Source organism: Mixophyes fleayi, chromosome 3, assembly GCF_038048845.1.
Source record: "Mixophyes fleayi isolate aMixFle1 chromosome 3, aMixFle1.hap1, whole genome shotgun sequence".
Classification (NCBI taxonomy): Eukaryota; Metazoa; Chordata; class Amphibia; order Anura; family Limnodynastidae; genus Mixophyes; species Mixophyes fleayi.
Window position 1 is genome coordinate 81,746,841 of NC_134404.1, and position 12,008 is coordinate 81,758,848.

Below are 12,008 nucleotides of genomic sequence, written 5' to 3' on the forward strand. Positions count from 1 at the left end.
TATCTGTGTGGTTCTGCTTCCACCCAACCTCCACACCAAACTCAACTCTGCTTAATACTAAACTTAACTAACTAAGAAAACCCATGGGACTCCACGTCCTCCCCCTCTCAAGAATGGCGTCCCTCCCACTCTCAGTGTTATACACTTTAAGGTCACAGGGGGCATTACACTTAGAAAGAGAAGTATAAAAAATGTGACACGACCTACTTAACACACATCCACACATTTCTACACTGTTATTTTACTATTTATTGAATCACAAAACATGTTGCATATTTTAATCATTTATGCTATTATTAATAAAGACATTTATTTTTCTTTGTGTTTTTTCGGTTGACTTGAGCTACAATCCACAGAACTTTGTAGTATATCATTATGACACCTCTTTCTTGGGGCATTATGAGACTGGTCTGACTGGATTTCCAAATCCGATTTCCCAAGACGCTCATTGGCAATAATGGGGTCTTTAAGATATTGCCTTTGGTATACTCTGATTCCCTGTAGGAGGTGAACTGAAGTTTTCTGTGAAGTGTTCGTCTCACTAAGTGGGTTTAGTATTTCTTTCTGAGCTGACAGCATCCTTATTGCACAGAACTCCGTGGTACGTGTACCAGCCTTCACGTGGTCAGCTAGCTGGGACATACTTCTATCCAGCAGGCGCAGTTCAGAATGAACGCCTGCAATGCGCCTTTCCAGGACTTGAGATACATGCCTGTGCTCCATGTACTCTAGCTCTTCATATGCATTTCTAATATAGCCACTCTCTGCAGTAGGTCCTGGGCACTCCTCTCTCACTGGTTGGCTGAAGGTATTCTCAAGATCTTGAGCTTTTTCAGCATTTTGAACATTTGCATCTGCTTTGGAAGCAACTTCTTGCTTTAAGTGAGACAACTCCTCAAGTCTATTAGCGCTGTCCTCGTTTGGCTGAGGAACTATGTACAAAATAAATATTTTTTTATTTCCAGAAGCCATTGGTTATGCATTGTTTTTATATAGGTAAACTGTCATAATAACATTCAAATAAATATTTCTAGGAGCGTTTACTGTTATTATATTTATTACAACTATAAGATACAGTCTTGTATATATATAAACCTTATTACTGATTTACCGTATGGTAAAGTATCTTATTCAGGAACAGACCCTCTGGTATCAAGACCACATTATAATGCAGAGACTTATAATTGTAAAATGAATCATAAAATATTAAGAATTTATTGTACTACAGTTAATAATATGGTCATAGCACAGAATTGGAAGTCACATGACCAAACATTCTACATTATAAATGATATGGAATGTGATGGGTAGGTTGCAACGATTGTTGCTATCAATTCTCATCGTCATCATCAGCTATTTATATAGCGCCACTATTTCTGCAGCGCTGTACAGAGAACTCATTCATATTAGACCCTGCCCCATTAGAGCTTACAGTGTAAATTCCCTAATACATGCACACACACAAACTGAGAGACTAAGATCAATTTAATAGCAACTAATTAACCTATAAGTATGTTTTCTCTAAAAAGAATGGAGCTTTTATTTAAATTACTATTTTAAGGTGATCATTCCAAATTTACTAGAGTTATAATGCCTTTTACTGATTTAGAAATTATGGACAGTGACAATAGAGGGCAGATTTAATTATTCGAGGTGTGCTGTGCATTTTTACCGTTAATGCAGTAAAAATATCCGTTCGTTTTTGCTCCCAGCCCAATGGGGCGTGAGCAAAAATGAGCAGAAATATCACTAAAAAAAATGTGCGGGTATTTTTTTCTAATTGAATCTGCCCCATGGACCCATTCCAGAATATATAATGTATAAGATACATGGTTGCCATGCAGAGTAGTAGAAAGTGGGGTAGCACTGGTAGCAGGATCTCCCTGTGAACCCTGCTTTCACCATAATATGCTATGCAGGCTTAGGAGCTGCTGGGCTCTTTAACTCGTTATGTAAGTTCAGAAGCACCAGCACAGCCCGTTTAGTAGTTTTAATACACTTTGTGAATTAGGTGCAGTGACACTTAATTGGACTGACCCAGTAAAGATGGATGATAGGTTACACCTGATGAGTTTTGGGACTCAAGCTGCAGGATGTTGCCTACTGCTTTTTCCCTAGACTAAAGCTCATAGTATTCTGTTAATTTTTTTAAATGTAGCTATATTATTTTACATTGCAGATATTTTAAAGCACGTCAACACCATATGGGTAGGATTACGAGAAAAATAAATCACAAAATACATGTCCAATGTAGCATTTATCTAAAACATGGGTGTCGGCAAATGTTAAGCTCATTAAAGATTGGGACTTAGGGGTATATTTACAAAACTGTGTGTTTGAAAAAGTTCCCATAGCAACCAATCAGATTCTAGCTGTCATTTTGTAGCATGTACTAAATAAATGATAACTAGGGGCCTGATTCATTAAGGATCTTAACTTAAGAAACTTCTTATTTCAGTCAACTGGACAAAACCATGTTACAATGCAAGGGGTTAAATACTGACTGTTTTTTCATGTAGCACACAATTATCAACTTTAATATTCAGTGTACAAATAAGCTATCAAGTATTTGTGTGCTACATGAAATAACAGTCAGTATTTAACCTATGTGCAAAACAGAATACTAATTTGCACCCCTTGCATTGTAACATGGTTTTGTCCAGAAGACTGAAATAAGAAGTTTCTCAAGTTAAGATCCTTAATGAATCAGGCCCTAGAATCTTATTTATTGGTTGCTATAGGCAACATTCTTTCAAACCCGCTGTTTAGTAAATCAACCCCTCAGTGTAAACGTCAGGGGATAGACTAGGAACTATATATATGTATACATATATATATATATATATATATATATATATATATACCACAGCTCTTTGATTCATCAACAAAGCCTTGCTTCTATATTCATAACAGTGGTGCAAAAGCATATATACATGCTTACACAATATATTATGGAGAGAGAACTGTGAATCTCACAACTGCACCATGGAGATGATTGTCAAAATATATATCAGCTGCAATTTCTAGTGTGTGTGTGGGGGGGGGGATGTTGGGCAGGGTGAGTGAGTTCACTGTACAACAATGTGGAATTGGTGGTGTTATATAAATAAATAGCTGCTGCTGCTGATGATGATGATGATGATGATGATGATGATGAAATCAGCAGCTGGATGCACATCACCTTTAGGGTACTGACACATTTATGGTTTGAATGCCTACATATATCCACACCCTGGTACACAGTGCTTACATATATTATCTGCACATAGCAGGCAGTGTAAATGCCCTGTGTCTGGCACACCAGTGCTGATACGACTTATGAGCGTTGCTGGCAGTGTGTATAGAACAAACCAGCAACTTGGGGTTTACAGTGCTTATTACATGCAGGTAAATACACAGGTTATGTGCCAAATTCTAGGAGGAGAATATAGGCAGGCGTTCAAAGCATCTGTGTGTCACTAACCTTCATCCTCATTTTTCTCTTTCCTATGTGATAAAGGGTGACATAACTTCAATATTTACCAAAAAGAAAAATTATGAGTAAGATAACTGACTTACCTAGATCTGAATTGCATTGCTTGTCACTCATTAGGTTATGCTCTCCTGTGTTACTGTCTTCTAGAGTCACTAGATGAGAATTTACAGAAGAAATATTCAGTTTACTCCAGTGTATATGGCTGTAGTAGAGACAGAAAAGCTGTCTACTGTTTGCTTTGGATAAAATGTAGAATTCGCATTTCAAACAGATATAAAAAACAAAAAACTGCTGCAAAATAATTTCCCAAACTACCATTCATCTTGATTCTGCTTTCACAATGTGTCTGGACATGGTAAAAGATGACTCCATCAAAGTCCACACTCCTGAATATGGTTACTAAATAAAATGCTACACGGTGAAATAGTCCAATTTGTGATATCATTGCTTTAGAAATGGTTTTAAAAAGTAAATCAACTAATTCTCTTTTTAAATACTGGTTCATTATCAAACTACCTTAACCTAACTTGTAAAAAAATCATAAGTATTAGGCATATTTAAGTTGCTTTTTGTAATACATAAAAAATACAAAATACCATTATAGGTAATACCACTAGTAGTATTGACAGTTTCAGCATGATTATGTGAGTCAGTCTTATCACTCCATAGTTCAGAACCGATGTCAGCTCAAGAAGGGTAAAAAATATATAGTCATAAAGTACATACTTCATACTATTAGCTTTAAATTAGTAAAAAAACAAAAGCTTAACCCTATTCTGGAAATTTCATATCAACGTCCACCCTACCGTGACCTATGTGCTCTTACCAGTTGATGAGAGATTTCTTTACTGGCAAATCAGAATACAAACAGTATTATAATCATTTGTTCAGAGTATTTGTCATAATAGTCATTATTACATCACCATTCCATTCTGTTCCTAGCATTCACTCATAGATAGAATGTCTGGTCATGTGACTTCAAATTCAGTACTATGTGCACATATTATTAAATGTGGTAGTTCAATTAATTGTAATTAATTTTACTTGACAATGTAAGCTTACAAAACAGGAATGAACTAAAGTAAAAGACTTTGAAAGATATGTTCATCTAAACTGGGTGTTTTATATATACAGTACACATATATCATATATATATATATATATATATATATATATATATATATATATACACATATATATATATATATATATATATATATACACCTCTCTATCTATCTATCTATCTATCTATATATATATATATATATATATATATTATATATACACATACGTTTATATACATGTATATATATATATATATACCACAGCTCTTTGGTTCATCAACAACCCCTTGCTTCTATATTCATAATAGTGGTGCAAAAGCATATATTCATGCTTACACAATATATTAAGTACCATGGCTTCCTTGGCTATCGCCTGGGAGAGAGAACTGTAAATCTGACAACTGCACCATGGAGATGATTGTCAAAATATATATCAGCTGCAATTTCTAGTGTGTGTGTGTGTGTGTGTGGCAGGGACTGATGTGAGTGAGTTCACTGTACAACTATGCGGAATTGGTGGCGTTATATAAATAAATAGCTGATGATGATGATGAAATCAGCAGCTGGATGCACGTCACCTTTAGGCTACTGATACATTGATGGTTTGAATGCCTACATATATCCACACCCTGGAACACAGTGCTTACATATATTATCTGCACATAGCAGGCAGTGTAAATGCCCTGTGTCTGGCACACCAGTGCTGATACGACTTATGAGCGTTGCTGGCAGTGTGTATAGAACAAACCAGCAACTTAGGGTTTACAGTGCTTATTACATGCAGGTAAATACACAGGTTATGTGCCAAATTCTAGGAGGAGAATATAGGCAGGCGTTCAAAGCGTCTGTGTGTCACTAACCTTCATCCTCATTTTTCTCTTTCCTATGTGATAAAGGATGACATAACTTCAATATTTACCAAAAAGAAAAATTATGAGTAAGATAACTGACTTACCTAGATCTGAATTGCATTGCTTGACACTCATTAGGTTATGCTCTCCTGTGTTACTGTCTTCTAGAGTCACTAGATGAGAATTTACCGAAGAAATATTCAGTTTACTCCAGTGTATATGGCTGTAGTAGAGACAGAAAAGCTGTCTACTGTTTGCTTTGGATAAAATGTAGAATTCGCATTTCAAACAGATATAAAAAACAAAAAACTGCTGCAAAATAATTTCCCAAACTACCATTCATCTTGATTCTGCTTTCACAATGTGTCCGGACATGGAAAAAGATGACTCCATCAAAGTCCACACTCCTGAATATGGCTACTAAATAAAATGCTACACTGTGAAATAGTCCAATTTGTGATATCATTGCTTTAGAAATGGTTTTAAAAAGTAAATCAACTAATTATTTTTTTAAATACTGGTTCATTATCAAACTACCTTAACCTAACTTGTAAAAAATCATAAGTATTAGGCATATTTAAGTTGCTTTTTGTAATACATAAAAAAATACAAAATACCATTATAGGTAATACCACTAGTAGTATTGACAGTTTCAGCATGATTATGTGAGTCAATCTTATCACTCCATAGTTCAGAACCGATGTCAGCTCAAGAAGGGTAAAAAATATATAGTCATAAAGTACATACTTCATACTATTAGCTTTAAAATATTAAAAACCAAAAGCTTAACCCTATTCTGGAAATTTCATATCAACGTCCACCCTACCGTGACCTATGTGCTCTTACCAGTTGATGAGAGATTTCTTTACTGGCAAATTAGAAAACAAACAGTATTATAATCATTTGTTCAGAGCATTTGTCATAATAGTCATTATTACATCACCATTCCATTCTGTTCCAAGCATTCACTCATAGATAGAATGTCTGGTCATGTGACTTCAAGTTCAGTACTATGTGCACATATTATTTAATGTGGTAGTTCAATGAATTGTAATTAATTTTACTTGACAATGTAAGTTTAGAAAACTGGAATGGACTAAAGCAAAAGACTTTGGAAGATATGTTTATCTAAACTGGGTGTTTTATATATATACAGAATACATATATATATATATATATATATATATATACATACATATATATATTATACTTTTTCCGTATCTGATCACCACAACCCTATATGGCTATATTAGAAATGCATATGAAGAGCTAGAGTACATGGAGCACAGGCATGTATCTCAAGTCCTGGAAAGGCGCTTTGCACACATTAATTCTGAACTGCACCTACTGGATAGAAGTGTGTTCCAGCTATCTGACCACGCGAAGGCTGGTACAGGTAACACGGAGTTCTGGGTAACAAGGATGCTGTCAGCCCAGAAAGAAATACTAAACCCACTTAGTGAGACGAACACTTCACTAAAACCTGCAGATCACCTTCTACAGGGAATCAGAGAATACCAAAGGCAATATCTTAAAGACCCCAGTAATGCTACCGAGCGTCTTGGGAAATCGGAATTGGAAATCCAATTAGACCGGTCTCATAATGTCCCCAGAAAGAGGTGTCATAGTGATATACTACAAAGTTCTGTGGATTGTAGCTCAAGTCAACCGAAAAAACACAAAGAAAAATAAATGTATTTATTAATAATAGTATAAATGATGAAAGTATGTAACGTGTTTTGTAATTAAATAAATACTAAAATAACAGTGTAGAAATGTGTGGATGTGTGTTAAGTAGGACGTGTCACATTTTTTATACTTCGCTTTCTAGGTGTAATGCCCCCTGTGACCTTAAAGTGCGTGACATTAAGAGTGGGAGGGACGCCTTTCTTCAGAGGCGGAGGACGATGAGTCCCATGGTATTTCTTAGTTAGTGAAGTTCAGTATTAAGCAGAGTTGAGTTTGGTGTGGAGGTTGGGTGGGATGACAGTGTAGATTGCAGGTGCTGGGATCTAGCTGAGAGACGGGAGCTAGCTGATGCTGGTAGGCTTGTTACTATGTTGTTACTATGTTGGGTAGAATGGCAAGTTGGCAAATTATGTTTTCCTACAGTAAACTTTCACTTTTATTAGAGAGGTGTTTTTTTCTTTTATAAATTTCTGTATGGTTCAATGGCATATTACTTCAGACAGATTAAAGTCTCAGAATGTGTAATTTTAAGGATCAACAAAATTATCTACAATATTTCTTAAAAGAAGCATGATTTTAAAAAGGTTGGTTAGCTACTTTGTGAAAATGAGATTGAAATACATGCAGCATTGTGGCAACTATAGTGCTCTATGTCCATTAACACTTACATTACCAAATTCATGCTCACTGATTTTTAATTAAAAGATTATTAATTATTATGAATTCCCGTAGTACCTATTTCAGTATCAGATTCTAGCTACCATTTATTTAGTACATTCTACATAATGATAGCTGAAATCTAATTGGTTGCTAGAGGCAAAATCTCCACTTTTTCAAACCCCTAGCTTGATAAATTTAACCCTTGGAATGATTCAGATGCAACGGAATGATTCAAATGCACAGAAATGTAACATAGCCAACAATTTAGTCAGTGGTGGTATTGTTTTGTGGATGCCAATCTTTGGCCCAGGTCTGTCTGCACAATCTCCAGAGTCTCCATAATGACAAAAGGTAGGTGGGAGCTGGAAATGGCATATAACCTCTGTGCCTGGCATTCCAAGGAGGCTTACATGTAGACTCGCTCCCTGTGCAGTAATTCCTGCTGCTGCTGGTGGACATAACAACATGATTGTCATCACAGACGGCATCCAAATCCTCTTCCTTTCCCCTAATCTCTTGCCCTCCCTCATTTCCCTGGTACCCAACAGTCTATCTACCATCTTGTTCTGGAAGTCCCAACGCTTTCTCAAACTAAACATGTCCAAAACTGAACTCATTGTATTCCCACCGTCTTGAGTATCAACTTCTTCCCAATCCATCTCGCTGTTGACTACACCACAGTCTCCTCTGTTTCTTAAGCCCACTACCTGGGTCTTATCATGAATTCCTCCATGTCATTTTCAACCTCACCTTCCTACAAACTCCCTGCCACCATCTACGCTCAGCCAATGACTGATTCCTCACCTGCTGTCTGGTAACCACTTCTCACTCACTTTTTTCCTCAACCCCCCTTTCCTTTCCTGCTTCCTGTACTCCACTATCCTCCAGGCTTTTTGCTCTCTTCCCTTGTATTCAGTTTTTGCTATTTTATGTTTTTTCTATCTGTTGCTCATATTATCCTTGAAAATTGTCTTTCATAATGCTAATCGAGTTATGCTATTGTTGTACCTTTGTGTCCCGTGTCCTATAATGCTTCTTGTCTTATAATGTTTACACATGTAGTACACTCTCTACGGCACTGTGAATCTTTGTGTCTCCCTATAAATAAACAATAATAATAATAATCATAATAATAATAATAATAATAATAATAAAAGCTTTTACTTCCAAGTTGCAAAACATGTAATGATTGTTTTTTCCGCCTGCAGTCACAGTTGAATCCAATCCAATTACATGCACATAACAGATTTTTCATAGCAGCTTTTTTTAAACCAAATTGAATCACAGAAGTAAGATTACAAAGACATGTTATAGTATAAGCAGGAAATAAATGGATATACTGCATCACTAGAGAGCTGAAATGATTATCAGTTTTTTAATTTTATAAAGAGACTGGGCTAATAGTTTGTGTGTTTTTCCCATTATTATGATGAATATGAAATTAAATAAAAGATTATAAGTGAATAAAACATAAAGCACACGTATGTGTTTTTGACAAGTGGACCAACCAGGCATATATTCAGCAGGGACTTTATCAAGTGTTCAGTAAGGCTGTTTGGAACAGCCACCCAACTATATTCTGTGTGTGAACAAAAATAAAACTGCATTGAGGAGCAGATATTGGTGAAATATATAACAAACTCAGGAAAGTAATGTTAAGTGTTAACAGGACATTAGTTGAATAGGATGTGGTAGTGGAGTAGTATGGAGGCAAAAAGAAGTCTTGGAGGTGAGATATGATTATAAGGTAGGTTTGTAGGTGCATGTCTTTGGCTGATTGTAGAGTATGATTAAAGATGAATATAAACATTAGAGAATAGATATAATAAGGCATAGCATCACGTAAGGTGCTGTAGATAAAGAATTTGAGCTTTAAATTGAATTGTGGAAAAAAAAAGTCATGCAGTAATATGACTGATATAGTTGTTGCATTATGCAAACTGTTGTGATTGCACTTCCTTTCCAAATTATAGCATGACATTTGTTTTATAAGAAATCATTGACATTATACTGTAGATTAAAGTATCTTGCATGGATCATGCTATCATATTTGCACTAACATTTATTGGCAGAATTAATCGGTGTAACAACTGGAGCACCAAGGTAGGTGCTATGGGGCTCAGCAGCTGAGGGGGCTGTTGCTGTCTGAAATCACCCCTGAGCACTGTCCTCAGAGCAGAAAACGCAATTTCCACATGCAGCAAGCAACCTAATGTGCAACTTAGCACAGATATTTATTGTATAAAATAAAATACATGTTTTTAAAAATGTTGCCCCTAATCAAAAATACCATGGCAGGTACGTGAGCCTGGGGTCCCCATGCTGGTTTTGTTACCAGCACCAGGCTTCGCTTGGTTAGGCTGGTCACACTGTAACAAGAAGATCTACTGAATGGGATCCCTCTGTTATATTGTGAACCAGAATCAGCCCAAGCAGCATGGTGTTGGAGTCCCTGGGATCAGTGCTGCAAAAAAAGAGATAGAGTTTGTGAAACTACCAGTGATAAAAATGTTTCTGGCAGCCATTGACTGCATGGGCATTCTGGAGCTTGTTGAATGCCTGTCATCAGCCCATCCAGCCGCATGGGGCTGCAGTGCATATTACGTTACATTCTAAATATGGCCACATGTTTTGGCGCATGTGCAATTTTATGCAAATTTCTTACATTCATCTATAAATCAGGTGTTTATTATGTCGGCAAATACCATTGCAATTTAGCACTATTTTATCAGGGCAAGTTCAAATATATATTTGTATAACGGAAAATATTAGATTTCTAGTTGATTTACTAGCTGTTATGGCACAGTGGTTAGCTGCCTTACAGCACTGGGCCCATGGATTCAATTCCAACCAGGTCAATACCTGTGTGGAGTTTGAATGGGTTTACTCTGGGTGCTCTAGTTTCCTCCCACAGTCCAAAAACATATTGGAAGGTTGACGGTGGTATATATTTCCTATGAACAAATTACTGATAGCAAGAATACTGATATGAAAATGCCTACACCAGGCATATTTACTACTTGTCAGTATTTTCAGTGTAGGCCAGGGTTTCCCAAACCCAGTCCTCAGGGTTCCCCAACAGTGCAGGTTTTCTGGATCACATGTGATATAATTAGGACCACCTGTGGATCTGTTACAATGTGTCAGTCAGTAATGAATACACCTGTGCTCCAGCAAGGAGATATGGAAAACCTGCACTGTTGGGGAGCCCTGAGGACTGGGTTTGGGAAACCCTGGCCTACACTGAAAATACTGACAAGTAGTAAATATGTAGCGCTGTTAATACTAACAAGTAGAAAATACCTAACATTGTAAAAGCTGTCAGGTAAGAAGTCCCAACAGCTGAAAATACCTACACGTAAGAAATCCTGACACATATAAAATACCCGACAGTGTGATTGCTGAAGTGTAATTTGTTGACAATAAAAAAGCTGATAGTCACACTGCCGACATTAAGACGGAAATGTGAGTGGGTACGACTTGAACAATTTAAAAAAAAAAAGCATGGAGTCACCCTATAAATACTATTAACCCAAGTGGTCCTAGCCTACTGTTGGCTTTTGTGACATGAAAACCTGCACTAGGCTAACCAGTCGGGGTGGGTAGCTCTATAGCAAAGGGACACGCAGCAGGAGTCCTTCTGCCATAATGACAAATCAACCCCAGGCTGTTAAGAACAGGGTGGATTTCCCAGGGCCGTAGGTAGGGCTGTGCGGTAGGGGCAAACGCCCAAGGGTGCAACGCTAAAGGGGGGCGCAGTGTAAAAATATTTTAGGTTCATTAGGTTAAAAATCAGGGCTAGGGGGCGGAATTTTTGTTCCTCGACCCAGGCACTTAGATTTTAAGTTACGGCTCTGGGATTTCCTACGGAATGCGGTCCGCAAAAAATTGTGCGGGCCCCATCTCTAGGAATACCCAGCCCAGTGCTGAAAGCACTAGGGCTCTTCCTAGACCCCTGGGGCAGTGGGTGTAGAGTAATAAAATGTGTGTCATGTAAGAATAAGTGAAAAACACTATTTTACTTCATAACACTACAAGTCCCAGCCAGCCCAGGCTGCACTTAACAGTAAGAGTTAGCAATTTAATTTTTCATTATTAAATTATATGTCACTTGACAACTGGTATAGTTGTCAGCTCTACCCTTTTATTTACTCTATTGAAATTGGCTGTTTTATAACTGCACTACAGGCAGGGGCGGATTGGGCATAGGTTTTGTCCGGAATTTTCCCGATAGGCCAGTGGCAAATGAGGGCATCTTATTATTTTTTT

The 12,008-nt window shown here is 37.0% G+C and overlaps 1 protein-coding gene across 1 annotated transcript; it reads right to left on the reverse strand.

The window, feature by feature from the left end:
* Positions 1–309: 309 nt before the first annotated feature.
* Positions 310–3,634, reverse strand: LOC142143150 (uncharacterized). The gene is made up of 2 exons (XM_075200862.1): positions 3,559–3,634; positions 310–932 (listed from the first exon to the last, which is right to left on the reverse strand). The coding sequence occupies exons 1-2, from the start codon at positions 3,587–3,589 to the stop codon at positions 310–312; spliced, it is 654 nt and encodes a 217-aa protein (XP_075056963.1). The 5' UTR covers positions 3,590–3,634.
* Positions 3,635–12,008: the final 8,374 nt, after the last annotated feature.

Coding starts and splice junctions, on each gene's coding strand:
- LOC142143150 (XM_075200862.1), bottom strand. CDS start 3,589: ATGAGTGACAAGCAATGCAATTCAGATCTAG. Junction 933..3,558: donor GCAATGCAATTCAGATCTAG/GTAAGTCAGTTA, acceptor TTTTGTACATAG/TTCCTCAGCCAAACGAGGAC.